Source organism: Pithys albifrons, chromosome 8 (genome assembly GCF_047495875.1).
Source record: "Pithys albifrons albifrons isolate INPA30051 chromosome 8, PitAlb_v1, whole genome shotgun sequence".
In the NCBI taxonomy this organism is placed as follows: domain Eukaryota; kingdom Metazoa; phylum Chordata; class Aves; order Passeriformes; family Thamnophilidae; genus Pithys; species Pithys albifrons.
Genome location: NC_092465.1, coordinates 9,653,514 through 9,670,931, shown reverse-complemented (window position 1 = coordinate 9,670,931; position 17,418 = coordinate 9,653,514). Strand labels below are relative to the sequence as shown.

Here is a 17,418-nt window from a genome sequence, read left to right as displayed (position 1 = left end):
GATGGGATAGCATTAGCAGTCATTTGTGGCACATTTCCATCCCACCTGACATGTGTCTGCAGCCCAGCTTCTGCCCAGACACTCAGCGCCTGCTTCTTCTGACAGACGGCTGTAGCTCAAAGGTTGGTACCAAAGACTACCAGGAGTTCCTGGGCTAACACAACAGGGCTTGCAGAGGTGAACACCACAGAAACAAGCTGACTACATGTCTCTGGTGAAAATCAGCTTTCTCCCTGTTATGAAAGGCCACCAAATTTCATTGGGTTCCCAAAGCCAAAGTTCAGCTCCACTCAATGGGAAGAAGTAAATGAGCAGTTCTGCACAGAAAAGTAGAGTTTGGTATCCAAGTATTGCATCAAGATTATCCACTGTATAGTAAGACATAGGCTCTGAGCAAATCCTTTCCTACCCACAGGGGATCCCCATAATGTGTATTTCCTGCTAGCCAGCAGGTCATGTGCCTAGTTCAGCCCAGTGACACCACCAAGCTCTTGTCTTGACCAAACCACTCATTCCCAAGAACTCACTGTGTCCTAATATATCCTAATAAAACCATGCTTGGTTCCATACTTTCGAACCATGTGCTCTGAATTTCAGACTCCCTTCTGCCCTTTGTTAGTGGTGAGAGCCCTGCCAGCAAGGTCTTGCCCTCGAGTTTGTCATCAGTACAGCACAGGTAAGAGAAGCCCAAAACACTTCCTCATCAGCCCAGAACCAGACACCAGTAGCTGCCAAAATTATTACTAACACAAAATAAGATTTAATCTTTAGCCTTGGGCAAGTCACACTATCAGACTCAGTTTTGCCCACCTACAAAAGTAGGCATACTTCTTGCCAAAGTTTAAGGAATGCTGCAAAAATTACTTAGCATTTGAAAAGAGCTTTGAAGATCAAAAACACAAAGTAAGGGGCAATTACTAGCAAGTAAAGAAAATGTGTAAATTTCTGCATGGCTCCACCTTGCCCTGGAGCAGAACACACCAAGGATCACAGCAATAACAAAAGCCATGTCTGAAACAACAGCGCTAATCTGTTTAAATACAACACAGGAATCTCCCCATCAGGGTTTGGATTTGGTTTTGTTTGTTTTGGGTTTTGTTGAAGTTTTTGTTGTTTTTTAAGGGACAGAATTTTTAGCTCGTTGTACAGGGGCAAAAAAAAAGTCTAAACAAGCCTTTTACATGAACAAGGAATTAAAAGGACAGTTCTGTATGCAGTAATATTTCTTCTCTTAAAAGGAGCTTAGCATCAGGAAGGAACCCAGCATACTTGGGTACTCTCATGTCAGCTTCCTAACTAGAAGCTACAAAAGCAACACGGAGAAGTTGCAACCACCCTCAGAAGCTGGAATGAAGGTGGAAACCTTGCTACTTCTGCTGTGAGCACTGCCTGCTTTCACAGAAGTCATGCTAAAGGCTGCACAAGCTGAAGTCAAAAAGTCTCACCTCTCCAAGACACAGATTTGACTCTGCATGCCATGAGCACATTTCCAGCCTGGTTTCCTAAGGAAGCACTGCCTGCCCACATACACTGTCTAGTACAGGAATGCCTCTATTCCAAATTCCCTGGCTGGTTTCGGTGCTGCAAAATAATCCCCAAAATTCCTCAAAACAGATGGTTGAGTAGATTAGGGAAACCCTCCCAGCATCCCCCCTGAAGGAAAGGCTGCAATATGAATATCTCCTAACAACTGATACCAGCACTGAGCAGAACCCGAGTCACATTCAAAGAAGCCACTGCACTGCTCTTAGGGAGAACAGTTTTGAACCAATAGCACAATCAATGATTGGTCTTAACTCTTCACTGGATGGATCCCCCTCATTTTACTATAGAGTAAGTAGAAGAGAATGAAGAGACAAAGATTTACAATCCCAAGAAACTGCCATTGCTTCACACCTCCAGAACCTTTCTTAGGATTAGAACACTGCAAATCCAACCCATGCTCCCCTTAGTCTGAATTGTATTCCTACTCCCACTTCTGCATGACAGGAGAGAAGAATGCAAGGCACATTTTTAGAGCTCTCTAAATTAAAGGCTCATGAACACTGAAAGGCAAAAACGAAAGATAAAAAAGAGAACACCACCGAGAATGAACTGAACAGACACCAGGTGAGAGTCAGATCCAAGATCAGCACAGGGGAGTAGAAGATCAACAGAGGAAGAGGATAGAAGGAGAATTAAACAGATGAGTTAAAAATGCATTGAGTATGTATGTGATGCGGAAGCAAACACCAACTGATGAAGAAGTTATCAATACAGAGAAGGAAAGAAGTGGTGACATGGATGAAAAGATAAAACTAAAAGCACAGTGTGCAGCCCCTTTATTCTTGGGTCCTACATCCTGCTTTCTGGCAGTCAGCTCCAAGAATGCAAGTCAGGAATCAGACCACTGAAAAGAGTCTAACTACCATCTCTGTGAGCACACACTGGGCTGTGGGAGACAGAGGTGAGAGTTAAACTTTCCCTTCTCCTGAAGGAGGTTGAACAGCTCCAGCTGTGTCAGCCTCTCCTCACACACCAGGTGCTGCAGCCCCTGATCATCTCGGTGGGCTCTGCTGGAGTTTCCCCATCTGTCCAAACCTCTTCTATGCTTAGGGCACACAGTGCTCTCAGTGCAGCCTTGTGAAGGCCAAATACAGTGCAACCAATAATCCTCTTCATCAACTGCCTGCTCCCACACTAATGAAGCCTGACACTTTCAACCACAAAACCTAACAGAACTTTTTGAGCTTGTGTGCATTGTGGGGGTCGAGTTTGATTTTTGAACAACGACTAAGAGACTCAGTTTCTGGTTACCACGACTCAGGGCACTTGAGGATAAAACCCGACACTGCTCTCACAGCATCAGGGCAAGAACTGACACCACCACACTCATTAATGCTGTAAGATGTTTTAAACGCTCTGTCATACAAACAAGCAGAAACCTCATTCAGAGAGGCTTCTGTGCCTGGTGGGAGGGAGCATATGCAGGGAGCTGCACCAGCTCTGCCAGGAGACCCTGGCCTCTCTCCTCAGAACTACCAGCTGCCTTCTTTTCCCACACAACTAAGGAGAGCCAAGTGCTGTAGGCTATATAAAAGTTTTCTGACTATAAATGTCTCCATACAACCCTCTTTACAAATAGAGCTCTTCGATATTCTCTTTCTTACAAGAAAAGCATTTCCCTACCAGTCCCTGGCAGGTTTTCAAATGCTAAGCCAATGACGATGAAGAGGAAACCCCCAAACACCTCATCATACCTTCCATTAGCCAAACACGCCTACCCAACAAATAACCAAAGACGTAGAATAAAATGTGCAGGTAGATTTTCCAGTTTTCACTTTAAAATCTAGAGTGTCCAGAAACAAATGCGAACAACAAACAGGGGTTGGCTTGCCACACCCCCTCCCATAAATGGCTCTTTAAAGATAAATATTTGTTTTATAGAATGCAGAGAATATTATGTTTATATATTTTGATCGTTTTTAAATTACACTAAAGGGAGAAAATCTGCTGGACGAGTAAGTCTGAAATAAGTATCTTTGACAGCAAAATACCTGCAATGCAACAGCATATATCTGAAAGATTTCTCCGGCGATACAGCAGCCTGCTTTACAAACCTGCTTACTGCGTATCTCCTGGGCTAAAACAACTTCCAGTTTAATTCTCGTTTTACTGAGAGCAAGACTTCAGAATCAGAGACGCTACTGCTTGCCCGTGGCATCACTGCCACCGCTTCGGCTGCTCGCGACGGGACACCCCGTTCTGTGCCCTGCTTCCGCCGCAGCGCAGCCGAGACCCGCAGCGTGCCGCTCCCAGGGGGATGCGGGGCAGCATCCCCGGTCCTCACTCACCCACGCCGGCAGGTGCCGAGCAGCCAGGCCCCGGCACACCGCCTCCCGCTCGTCCTCCAGCAGCGCGAAGGCGGCGGCCAGCCGGTCGCGCTTCCCCCGCCGGTTGTGTCCCCAACAGAGCCACAGCGCCAGCGCCAGCAGCACCCAGCTGCCGCTCAGCCCCAGGTATCCGGCCAGGTACACGGGGCCGAACCACAGCAGCGCCCGCGCCGCGCCGGAGAGCAGCAGGCGCGGCAGCGCTGCGGGGCGGGGGGCGGCCGCGGGGTGCATGGCGAGAGCCCGAGCCCCCGACACCGAGGGGTGTCCCCTGCCGAGTGCGCTCGTCCCGCGCCGCCGCCACCGCAGCTCCTCCGCCCGGCGGGGACACGCGCCCGGCCCCGCCCCGCCCGGCTCCGCCCGGTCCCGCTCCCCCAGCCCCGCTCCCCTCTCGGCTCCTTTCCCCCGCTCGGCCCATCTCCCCGACAAGCCCCGCTCCCCCTCTCGGCTCTGCTGCCCCTCTCGGCTCCGCTCCCCCGCCCGGCCCCTCTCCCCGGACAGCCCCGCTCCCCCTCTCGGCTCTGCTCCCCCTCTCGGCTCCGCTCCCCCGCCCGGCCCCTCTCCCCGGACAGCGCCGCTCCCCCGGCCCCGCTTTCCCGGCTCCGCTTCCCCGGGTCCGCTCCTCTGGCGCCCCTCCTCCGGCCCCGCTCCCCGGACCGGTTCCGCTCCTCCGGCCCTGCTCCCCAGCCAGCCCCGCTCCCCCCGGCCAGCCCCGCTCACCCGATCCCGCTCCCCCGGTTCCGCTCCCACGCGCACTCGGCCTACCAGCGGCATTACAGCACTACCGTGGCTTCTCGGTGCTGGTGTAGAAGGACACGGGGCAAGGCGCAACCTGTTGGTTCTCGAGACTTGCTGCTTTCCTCCTTTCTGCACTTTGCATCCTCTTTGAATTTTGATGGGGATGTCGTGGAGCTTCAGATTTTGAAATACTGATTATCACTGAATCAGAGAATCACCAGGGTTGGAAGAAGCCTTTAAGATCATCAGGTCCAACTGTCAACCTGGCACAATCACTGTAACCCCTAAACCACATCACCAGCACCAGATCCAGATGGCTCTTGAACACCTCCAGAGATGGTGACTCCACCACCTTCCTGGGCAACCTATTCCAATGCCTGACCACCCTAACAGAAAAAAAGTTTTCTGATATTTAATCTGAATCTCCCCTGCCTCAGTTTGAGGACATATCCTCTTGTCCTTTCACTGTGGGTAAGGTAGAAGAGACCAGCTTCCACCTCACCACAATCTCTTTTCATGCTTTTGTAGAGAGCAATGAGGTCCCCCCTGAGCCTCCTCAAGACTAAACAAACCCTCAGTCATTCCTCATATTACATATTTTCTAAGGGACCATAAGGCACTTTTGGAGATGCTTTTCTCCCCAGTAATATTAATTCTATACATTTCTGTTCACGCCTTAACAGACAGGCTGTAATTGTACAGTTCTACACCAGGATTTCCACTGTAATTTTCCCTGGATCAGGCAAATGCCACTCATTGTTCAGTGGATAAGTCTGGAACATCAGTGAATGATGCCAGCTTTTATTGTGGCCCCTTTTTGATAATGGCTGCCTAAGATAACAAATGATGAGCCAGATAAAAACCTCCAAGGAAAGGAAGTTGACCGTGACTGGGAGAACTAGGTTTGGCCTCTTCTTTGCCATGGACTTAGTATTTAATTATGGGTCAGTCAATAAATCAAACAACACCACAAGTGATCCTCATTTCTATGTTAATCATTGTGCATGACTGATCTGGGATAGAAATCAGTTCAGGCATCTGAAAACTCAGATGCCTCACATTAGACAAACTCATGCATGAGACATGTATTAAGAAGCACTTCTGGAAACAACCCTCCTAATCTTTCCCTACTGTCAAACGAGGATGAATATGCTCTTCTTCCTGGGAGTGCAAAGATATATCATTATAAAACACTCTTAAGGAAGTACTTCTTTACACAGTGGACAGTAAACCTTTAGAACTTGGAGGAGGCTGCAAGGCAGATGGTATCAGCAGGTCCAAAAAGGAATTAGGTAAATTCTCAAAGAAAAGGCCCATAAAAGTGCTCCTTAGCATCATGGACACAAGAGCTGTGGAGACTGGGGGAGGCTGAGGAGAAAGGAGTGCAGAAAATGCCTTGGCTCTTAATTCTGTCTAAACAGCAACTCTTATTACCACTGAGAGCAAGTGGACCAGAGAGCTGATCCCAGAGGGCATTTCTGTTTGTAAAGCTGAGAGGGAAGTCCAGAAACTGATGGATCTGAAGAAGAACCTGCTCTCCTGTTACTATACTTTAAAAACCACACAGTGGTTAGTTTGCACAATTACATGTATAGGGAGATAAATTTACGTGCAAAACCACACCCGTTTTTGTTCTGTGACCAAAGGCTGAAGCTGATTTGTTATTTATTTTCCCCACTGTCCTTTAAAGCTTTGTAAAGCATTTTCAGTATGTCATTTCAGCCATGGGTTGAAATTTCACATGGATAAACTCAGCCCTCAAGTCTGTCCTTTCCGAAAAACAGAAGCTTCTGGGGAAAAAAAGAGGCTCTTTTTGTGATTTGAAGACTTAGAAAGAGAGCCATGCAGTTTAGAAGCATCAACAAGTGACAACTTATTCAGCAGGAAAACCACTGGTGCTGCAGTGAAATACATATTGACTAATTTAATAAATAAACTATTTGAGCAGTTCTCAAGTACTCATGAGAACAAGATAAATCAATAGCCTTTGAGACCACTGCTGTTTATGATGGTTACCTTTTAAAGAATAACTGTTTCCTCCAATTTTCTGAAATGTCAGAGGAAATACTGAATCACAAATCAAGAGGACAGCTTAAGACTTATCAATTTCCTACTGGGGAAAATATGACCTTGACTGTAGCAGGCTGCTTCCAAGCACCAGATATCACAGACACTTGAAGACAACCTTCTTTTCAATTACAGGGAAATTCAACAATCTGTTTCTCCCAGTATACTCAGGACAGTCACTAAGGTAATGATCCATGACTATTGCTCTGGCCTGTGATAATCTTCACCCTTATTTAACCTGACTAGACGTTACCACTGTGCTTATTGACACTATGATAAAAGCATATGTTTTAGCTGATTATGACAGAGATATTTTACAGAAAGTGCAGAGTTTTAAAATATATTAGTACTAAATTTGCTGTCTCTCAAGCTGGCCACGGTAACTAAGGCAACGCATTTTAAAGGTGGGGAGTTACGAAAAACTGCCAACGCTTTTCTTTTAACTATAGAGAACATGCAAAGGAATTAATCTGAAAGATCAATTGAAGTGCATACCAACAAGCTATCAAAGCGTTTACTGAGGATGACTTTCTAAATTGACTTTCCTGTGGCTTCAGGGTTTGTGAAGTTCCCTTTTAACTGTTAGCAAATGTTAGAGGTGCACATTTTTTCTCTGTGCATCCACAGCAAAATATAAAACAGTTACATAAGGATAAAACCTCACTCCACGTTAACAGAGTGACTTCTGTATCAAGACGTGATTAAAACTGTTGCCCCTATTGGCTCTCCCAGTCACTTAACAAAGCATTATTGTTTAGTTTCCTCTGGGTTCCTACTGTCCACCCATCACCCTGTCAAGCAAAGCCAAATCCAGACTTTGCCTATCATAGGGCAAATCCTTGCATCTGCTCCTGGTGTCTCTGCTTAAGCAAGTTTGGAGTGCATTTCTCCAGGGAGAGCTGTGGCTCTTTCATTCTGGCTGGTTCTGTCTGAAAATGAAATATGAGCTGGGCAGCTCAAAAGAGTCCAAGTTACATTGTTCAGCCAGGAATATTATTGTGGCTGGAGATTTGTAATTTGGTCATGAAAATAATTATATATGTATGTCCTGCTCTGGAAATCACCCCATTGGCATAAAAATTACCAATCTAGGACTAACTAGTATTATCTATAAACCTGCTTTGGACTGGTAAAGCTAATGGATTCCTTCTCATGTGAAAAATAATCACATGCAGAAGACTCCAAAACCAGGGCTTTAGTTGGGAATATATGCAAAGCCAGGCTGGGAGTACATGACCCTTTCTTTTAAGGGCTCTGCTCCACTGAGCTTACTCCCCTGTACTGTGCCTCTTGTCTGCCTGGCTTTTGTGCAACAGGCAGCAGAGAGGCCCCAAAGAGCTGGCAATATAACCAAACCAGTAACAGCAATTTATTTCACACATCTACTTGTTCTACAGCAGGATTGTTGATGTGAGGGCAGGGCAGTAGGATGCAGAGTATCCACCACAGGAGGTAAAAAGTTGGTGTGACCCAGTGTCCCTTGTCCAGCCTTGTCCTCCCTGCCAGGAGCTCCTGCTCCACTCTGATACTGCAAGTCGGGGTGGACAGCTGGGTTAGCAGAGCACTGAGAAAAGCTGTGTCTTGTATACACACAAATTATGCAATTGCAGAGGTGAAGCACAAGAATGTGAAAGAGCACACTCCGTGATGGCAACAGAGAGCAGGAAAAAAACAAACTTCCCTGCAGTGAGAAGTGTGTTTTCCAGTGCCTCCAGAGATGGCCTGCGAGTTGGAGCTGTCACTGCCGTGGTTCTGGGTATGACTCAGATTCTCAGGCAAGACACACCAGCACACCGTGGTGTCATTCTGGAGCCTGTGCTGGCTGTGGGCAGCTGGTGCCACCTGCTGAACATTATGACATTTATAATCTGGATTGAGAAAAAATAAATTCCCACCAGAAAAGTCAAATCAAATATTGATGAAATTAGATTGTCTTTCATATGTAATAGAATCAGCAAAAAGCTGCAATAAGCACGATAAACTTCAGTTTATTTTTTCAGAGTCTTTGCCAAGTAAAACTTCTGTTATTGTACTATACATTTTAAACTCAGAAGCAAAGCCTGTTAAATATGTTTGTTTTAAATTTTGCCACTGTTATAAATTTATTCCATTTTCCTATTAGAACAATTGTATCTGCAACAAGATTTGTGACCACAAGATAGAATGTCTTTGATCTAAAAATAGCACAACAGATTTCTTGGAGGACAAGACATTTTCTAGATTTTGTTGCATCAGTTAGTGAAAGGCAAGCAAGAAAATCCTGGAAAAAAATTGTCTCCCCATCCTTTTAAATCCTTTTTGATTCTGCTGAGTGAAAGAGCCTGTTGGTACAGGCTACTGACATATATCAGACTGTGAAAATTGCCTTTCAAGTGCATGATGAATTTCCAGAATAAGCTTATTAATAATTTATAGCTTAGTGTCTAATCTGTACAGCTTACTTCTTGGTGTATTTTAAGTGATTAAAAGACTTGACTGAGCTCATAGAAACATCTTGTTGAATTTGAGAGCTCAGCCTTCATGAGCCATATTAAAAGTGTCAAGCAGTGTAGAAAGATAATTCAAGAACTACAGAACTACTGTCCCAGCTGGCATGTCCTTCTCAATGGTGAAACCAGGAAGAAGAAACTTGTTTACTTTTCTTAGAGGTCTATATCTTGTTTAGCTGGCACTTTATGTTTGAAGTGTCACAAAATAAAGGGGTTTCTTGATAAACTGGGCCTTGTCACTCTCTACAACTACCTGAAAGGAGATTGTAGTGAGGTGGGTGTTTGTATTTTGTAACAAGTGACAGGATGAGAGCAAGTGGCCATAAGTTGCACCAGAGGAGCTTTAAATTGAATATTAGGAAAATTTTCTTAACTGAAGGGGTTCTCAAGCACTGGAACAGGTTGTCCAGGGAAGTGGGTGAGTCACTATGACTTGTGATGTGGTTTAAAAGATATGTAGATGTGGCACTTGGGGATATGGCTAGTGGTGGTCTCAGCAGGGTTAGGTTACTGATGGGATTTGATGATTCTAGAGGTCTTTCCCAATGTTAAGTGATTCTATGATTCTATGCCTCATCTAATAACACCTTTCCTAGGCCACTAGTGTTTTTTTACACCCAGACTTTGTAGACACAAGGATACATCATCTGCTACTTTCTCTCCCCAGAATGAAAGGTGAGGTAAAAACTGACACTTTCTGCTCCTTTCTGTCCACTGCAGGGTTGAGCAATAACATCTTTAATGAAGTCCATTTAAAGTGCAGATTGCTAGAGGAGTCTCCATATCTGTATTCTGTGCTTGACATGGCATGGGGCACAGATCAGATTCAGACCTACAGAGTAACAGCAGGAGCAATGGAGGTGAAGCTGTGAGGAATGCTGTTTGCAGTTTTGCCTGCTCAACATCCCTTCACCGTAATGGATCCTGACACAGGAACACCTGCCTGCCATCTCGCACTTGGAGTGTGGGCTGCCAAAGATGGCACAGTTTGCAGTGGCACAGCCAGGCTGGCACCGGGCTGGGAATTCAGTCAGTCAGAAGCCACTTTCCTCAGGCCAAGTTATTGCCAAGGAGCAATGACAGCATCTTGTCTCTCTGTGAGGCTGCACCTCCCAGGTCCTGCTGAGTTTCTGCTTAGTGTGCTTAGCCTTTTCTTTGAGAAAGGGAAATACACACAGCCTGACTGAGGAGCTCCCTCTGAAGAGCTCCCACCACCTGTTTCCAGGGTGTGTTTTCAGCAGAGAGCTGATGCTCTAAAATGAAGACCTGATTTTGGGGAAGGACTGCCTTCAAAGCTCCAGAAAGGTCAATGGAAAACCTATTCACAGCAGAATCAGGGCTGAATTCAATAGTGTATAAAACCTCTCTAAGCAGGTAGAATTGCTCTGTGACAGTTTTGCTCTTAAAGACATGCACTGGGTGAATTTTCAGATTATTTTTCTTAGCTTAACAAGCCTTTGCAGCAAACAAACTAATTCAAGACACAAAGGAATTGCACAGTACTATGGAAGCAGGTTATTGTACCAAAACTGGGTTGTTTTACCCAATGTTTCTCTCTTTGTAGTGATGTGCACCCTGAACTGAACAAGGTTAGGCACAAAATTAAGAATTGCTTTGACTAGGGGAATATGTGATGATATGACATGGGTTTTATAAAATCCAAAGGGACTGAGAACATCTTGAGAAAAGAAGACAGCTTGGGAGTAAGCTAACACTGCCACTCACAAACACAAAATCCCCATCAATGCGAACATGAGATTACAGTAAACTGAGCAGATTCAAATCCCACCTCAGCCCTTCACCACATCGTTGTGATACAGAAAACTGGGCCTTATGGGCTACATCTGAGCTTATACTATTGTCCATCCAAAGGGGATGACAGGTGACATCTCAGCCTCACCATTAAACCCTGGCACAAGTAAGCTGACAGTCTGACTTCAGGTAACTGTACCAAACTGCACGGCGTAGCCACGAAATCCTCCTTAGCATTGGGCACAAGGCAAAGAGTATACTGGACCTCTCTTTATAAAGAGTTTTTCCCTCTGCACCTGCTTCAGCTCATTGCTAACAAGTAGCAGCCCACTTAGAGCTCAGACCAGCAGCCAAAGATTCATTCCAAGATTATTTTAAAAATCTTGGAAAGTTTGAAAAACCTTCCAAAGATTCCCTCTTTCTAGTAAAAATCCTAATCCACATCCCAGACGCTGTCTCTCCAGCAGTGAACATGCTGAAGTACATAGAAAACTTCCAGGGTCTTGTACAGCTCTTACAATCTCTTAGTGGCCTCTGCTGGCCAGGACTGAGATCCTGGCATCTGTTTAAGTGTCAGCAGTCCTGAATCCAGCTAAGATTTACACAGATATTGAACCAGGGAAGCCAGGGCTACATCTGGGCTTGTGCTAACTGGAGTTTGCTTACTGTTCTTGTGATTAGATGTCTAAGATTTAAAAACCCCAAAACATACAACCTCCAAACTAAAACCTTTTTTTTTTTTTTTTTTTCTGTAGGGAAAAGGTAGCAGTTGATATAATCTTGCTATTTTATAATTTTAATTTCAGATGTCAAATACTGTTCATTCTCACAGTAAATTCAATAATTGCATATTAAATGCTAACAAATAGATGTTTAGGAAGCAGTATTTCTGTGCAAGCACTTGGAACCTGGAGATCAAATTCTTATGCTTTCACTGTGTACTTGAACTAGAAAAACCATTTGTCTAAAAAATTCTTCTAGTTTCTGCCATTCAGTTTGTAAAACTTCAGGCTCAGTACTTTAATTTAAAACCATCCATTACAGGTCAAATTTAATATACAGGAAATTTAAGCAACAGAACAACATTTTTTCTGAGGAAATATTTGTTAATGGAAGATGAAATTCACCCCCTGCAGAGAGAAGGTACAATTGTCTGTAGTTTCTCACAAGTAGGGAACAAAGTTGAAACAGGAAAGACTTTATTAGTAAAGAGAAAGAATGAAAAATCAAGTCTATAGGTCTGGCATTGTGCATAAGAAGATGACATATCACAGACGAGAAAAAAACAAAGCTGATTGAGATTTATTCAGTTCCTGTATCTTTAACAAGTTCACTCCTGACAACAGCAGCAAGGTCTCCATAGAGGTCCCTTTTCCACTATAACTGCTTGTTTTGGACATGAAATATTTCTGGAAAAAAATCTTGATGGGTGCAAATCAAAGTTACTGAAGTCAAACTTTGGATTTAATTGCTGCCTTTGGATTTGAAACTGAGTCATCTGTTCAGCTTCACGTGGTGCTGTAGGAATTGCACAAAAGAAGACACTGACTGGGAGTGTGCATGGCTGGGCCTGATCTACTTTTCCAAGAACAGCATTTTATGGTAAAGGTGTGAACAGAAACACTCTCAAAGAAATGGAAAATGTCATTATGGTTACTCATCCCTTCAGCTGGTAGCATGACAGAAAGATTGCAGAAAGCATATGTCTGCTGTTTTCTGGACATCAGAAAAATAGGGCTGCTTTCCTGGTGTTCTCCCTTAGCTTAGTGTAAACTCAGCTTTTCGGCCTCTATTTTACTCTCCTAGAAGGCATAAATTCTCTGCAGCTAGAAGAATATAAAATTATCCTATCATTATAAACAGGCATTTTTCTCTTTGTTTCTCTATGGGACTTTGGTGGTCTTTCACAGAAGGATTTATCTTTGTTAGTTTAACATAGCTCCAGGTTCTTTCTCCTACCTTCCATCCAGTTTCCACTCTCTTATGGGCTTCTGCCTCCAACAGTCAAAAGCCTGTTGATACAGAAAAGACAAAGGTTAATTATTTTGTTAAAAAATAGTGATTAAACCCCCTCCCCTTCTGGTCAAGGGAATTCATATAAAATTTTGGTTTCATATCTTATAAATAAAAAAAAAAAAGTTTCCCACCCCTTACTTCTTTGTTATAGTTCTAATTTAAAGATTTAAGGGAGATTTTGCTTTTATCCATTTCCTTACTGACATCATTAAGGACTTCTGTTTTCCTACAAGCAAACCAATCACTAGAACATCAGCTAAAGTTTGGCCCTACCACTGAATTTATGTGTAAATGACTAAGATACATGCTACCTTGCAGCCCATCAGCAGTCAAAACTGTATCTGCTGGGAACCATAGACAAAGAGTAGGTGCGAAAGCATAGTGTTTTAAAGATAAGAAAAAAGAAATGAGGGGTGGGGAGAAAGAGAAAAGCCAGAACTCCAAGGCAGCAGTGTTCCTGCCATTCTTCCCCACATGAAAGAAAATTTGTGAATCTTTGTGTAAAACATGAGAGAAGTGTCTTTATGCAATGGTAACAGAACCGTGGAGCTCCTTGCCAAAGGAAAATGGAAAGGCAAAAAATCACATGGATTCAGGGAGAGAATAGACAAGTATCAAAAGAACAGGTTTGTTGAGGTTTAGCATATCAGCCTCAGGAATTCCTGAAATGAGAACAGTTGGAATCTGGGAGAATTTTGGGGGAGTATTTTAAGTGCTTGTCTTTCCCCTCCCCTAAGCTGTTGCTTATGGATACAAGGATAACTCTTGGTCTGAACCTTATGGCCATTCTTACATTCCCATGTCCTACAGCAATCAGGTAGGGTGAAAAGTCCCCTGCCTCCCTACAGGACAGGATCACAGCCTGTGCTTTCTGTCACATCTTGCTGTAGGACTGGGAGGTGGGGAGTAAGGTAAGGGCCAAGTCCACCCCACTGAACCATTAACTTTTTGAGTTGAGTTCTTTTGTAGAAGGCTAAAATAATCCATTTGTTTCAAATAAATGCCATCTGGGGATACTTCAACAATAGCTGGGTCAGAATCCCAGTACAGTCTGCAGGCTAACAGTAGTAATAAAAGCTTGTCTTGCCCCATTTACCAACAGAATCTGGTGAGAGGGGATGTGCCATTCACAACAGAATGAGGGTGAAAAAGACATAGATTCCGTTTACTGAGAAAATGTTTCTCTTCTGAGCACCATGGCAAATAAAGTCATTATTGATTTCAAACTGAAAATACAATAGAAGCCCTGATCCTTCTCTTTGTCCAAAATCTTTCGCTTTTTGTTTTCTTCCCTGAAATTAGCTCATAGATGAAAAACCTTTTCTTTCCTGTCCCTGCATTTGTTGCTATTGTGTTTGTCACCACAAAATCATTTGTTCAGAAGAGCAGAGCAAAGGCCCACTAGACTTACCTCCTGTTTAGCTTTTCCAGCAGTACTGCATGATTTTGGTTGTTTGTTTTTTTTCATAATGCTTTTTCTTGTAGAAAATTTAAGTCAAAACAAAGTGCAGAAAATACATCCACTGGAGGGGAGGCCAGAATGTGGCAGAATGTGATGAAAAGGCCTAGAAGGAAAAATAAAAGAGCCATATTCTACTGAATTGAAGCTGTCGTGGATCAATTGGGATTCAACAGTTAAAAACTAAGATATGGTGGTTTTTTTAATAGTTTCTTGACTACAGATGTATAGTCTATAAAATTAAGGCCCCAGTAAGGGTTCTTGTCTAATGAGAAGGGCCCTAGATGAAGCCTCTGACCTTGACTACATTAAAATACACCTATCGTGACAATTGTTAGTCAGAGTCAGCAAATCCCATCTGTGGGACCAAACCCAACAGTGCTGATCAGACACCACCAAATGCAATCAGTGGAGCTGATTTCCATGGCTGAACTTGGCCCGCAAGTTTCCTGTGTCCCCACAGCAGCATTACCTTCCAGCATGGCCATGCAGGACTTGTGATCTGAGCTGGCTGGGGTGAGAGGTGCCACACAGCAGGTTCATTCCACGCCTATGCCTGCACTCCAGAGGCACATTGGATGTGCACGAGCAGAAGTAGTGTCTGGCTTCACCTCAGATTCACAGCCAGACCAGACCCTGGCCATGCTCAGGAAAGAACTGTTCTGGGTGGGCACCTTATGTCCCACTCCCAAGACTTGCCATCTGTGCACTCCTTACTGCCAGGTCTCCTACTACCATGGAGATGGCTCTGCCTCAGATTTAATTATATGTGACTAAACTAAGCACTTCACACGGTACTTGTTTCTAGCAAGGACTGAGTTTGGCTCAGCAGTTTGAGAGACTAAACCTTTGACAATCCAGACATTTTTGACTTTGAGTGCTGTCAAAATCATAACAAAAGGCAAGAGTTTGTTTCATGTGGCAGCTGAGGATCCTGTAGTAATACTGTCTGACTTTTTCAGCCTCACCTTTCTTTCAGACAAACAGAAAACTCAGTTTTCGTTCCGCAGGTTTCATAGGATCATATTAAATGAACTCCCTCTTTTCGTCAGTGACTGACTCCTGGAAAGGCTATTTCATAAATAGTATCTCCATTCCAAAGGAAACAAGCTGTTCCTTCTTACATTTCTCAAGAAGCAGCAGACAAAACTAAAATACATTAAGTCAAAAGATTTCAAAATTGCATTAGAAACAGCTCGGAGACAGCTGGCTTTTTATCAAGTAAGTTTCTGACATAATTACTGCCCTTTAAGAAATCAGTCAAGCCAAATTCTAAAACTGACTAAAAATTCTGAAGACCTGGCTGGAGATGCCTTACCATCACATGGAGTCTATTTCATACTCCTCTCGTAGTATTTAATGTTGGTCACAGAAAATGTCTAGAGCCTTTTTTAATCAGAATCAGGATCTAAATCAGAATAACTCTAATTTGAGATTGCTAACAGTCAGTGAGACATCCATTCAAATCTACAGCTGCAGACTTTGCATAAACTAGTATCTGTTTTCTGCATTATGGATTAAAATCATACCTGGACATGTGAATAAGGTGATGATATGGGTACTTTCATTAATAATGATTATGGATGTGTTTAGAGTTGACCTACTGCTACTGATTTCATCAAAGAAAAGATGCTAAGAATTCCTCAAACAAACAGTTAAATCTTCAAATAAACAGTTGGAAATAGGTTATCTTGACTGCATGGACCTGAAAGACAGTCTGGCCTTTCATGCTGAAGAAAATCAGAATTATAATTGTATCTTTAAGCAAAGATAAAAGAGAGAAAGACTTAACGAGAAACAAAATATCTCTAGTATAACATAAGAAAAAAGCAAAACTGTCATGCTACATGTCAGTCACAGGAAGGATGTATTTGAAGTCTATTCTTCTGAGGAATACTTGTAAAAGGCAGCAGTCCGTAGAGCATTCAGTGATGCAAGTGTTACAAGTGACTAGGAATCTTTCTAGCTGAAGGGCAGTCCAAAGAGCTTGCTGAGATCTCACCACCATGTTTGAAGCCAAGGGACCACTAACTTCAATATTACACTGAGTGATTGAATTAAAACATTCTAGGGTCTTCTCTATGAAACTCCAGGATTGTCCTCCTGTTGGCAGCATAAGAATTCATCCCAGGTGTATTATCTGTAATTAGGCCTTTCAAGAGTGCTCCATGCCAAGAAGGTGTAATTTCATTGCTATCCATGGAAAGCTTTGTGTTGTTAGATTTCTGTCAGCATTTATGGATACTGTTTCTGTTACACATTGCAAGTGCAGCAAATACTCAAAGGGAATAAGATAAGAGGTAGGCAAATGTAGAAATTACAAAAGCAAACAAGAGACTGCACATATGCAAGACTTTCCACTGCTAAGTTGTGTATAAATGACTTTAAACTGATTGGAGTTCTGCCTGCAGGTTAAACAAATAACAGCTCATGTAAATTGTTATTTTCGTCTCTTATTTGTGTCACTGTGTCTGGATTTCTTTACTTTCAGAGGCCTGAAATCAGATTGTAAACATCACTTCCTCACATTTGCATACTTTAACAGAGACAGACTAGTATATATTCTGTTGTCTTACAGATAAGAGACTGTCACAGCTCCTTGCACGGTCAATGTGTTCAGTCTCATCCAATAACTTTTGCTAAAGCCAAAAAAGCCAGAGATCAAACACAGGCACCTCTTTTCCTCACAAATGTCCCCTTTTGTTTTTGGTTTGTTTTGTTCTTTTATTATTTTTTTTATGAACAGTTTATCAGACTTGGATTGTTCTGGTTTGATGAAGAAACCCATTGGGAAAATATTTTTCAACCAGGCCGCTGTCATGGACTTTATTCTCAGTTTATCCATTTGGAAAGGACTTCCTTCTACTATCTATCACCCCTACCTTGAATATTTATTTTAATCTAATACTTAAACAGCACCTTAGTAGTGACATTCAGTTATACATCAACCTCCAGCTCCTAGAACAGACACTCTCTTAGAAAATAACTATAATTTCAGCAATAACTCATTACTTCTTTCCTGAAAGTA

General features: G+C 43.2%; 1 protein-coding gene across 1 annotated transcript in view; it reads right to left on the bottom strand.

The window, feature by feature from the left end:
• The window catches only part of ESYT3 (extended synaptotagmin 3), a 31,708-nt gene extending 27,528 nt beyond the window's left edge, over nt 1-4,180 (bottom strand). The window contains exon 1 of the mRNA XM_071561633.1: nt 3,834-4,180. Within this exon, the coding sequence (XP_071417734.1) occupies nt 3,834-4,103 (270 nt within the window). The 5' untranslated portion in view covers nt 4,104-4,180. The remainder of the gene's footprint in view (nt 1-3,833) is intronic.
• Between the last annotated feature and the right edge of the window lie 13,238 nt (nt 4,181-17,418).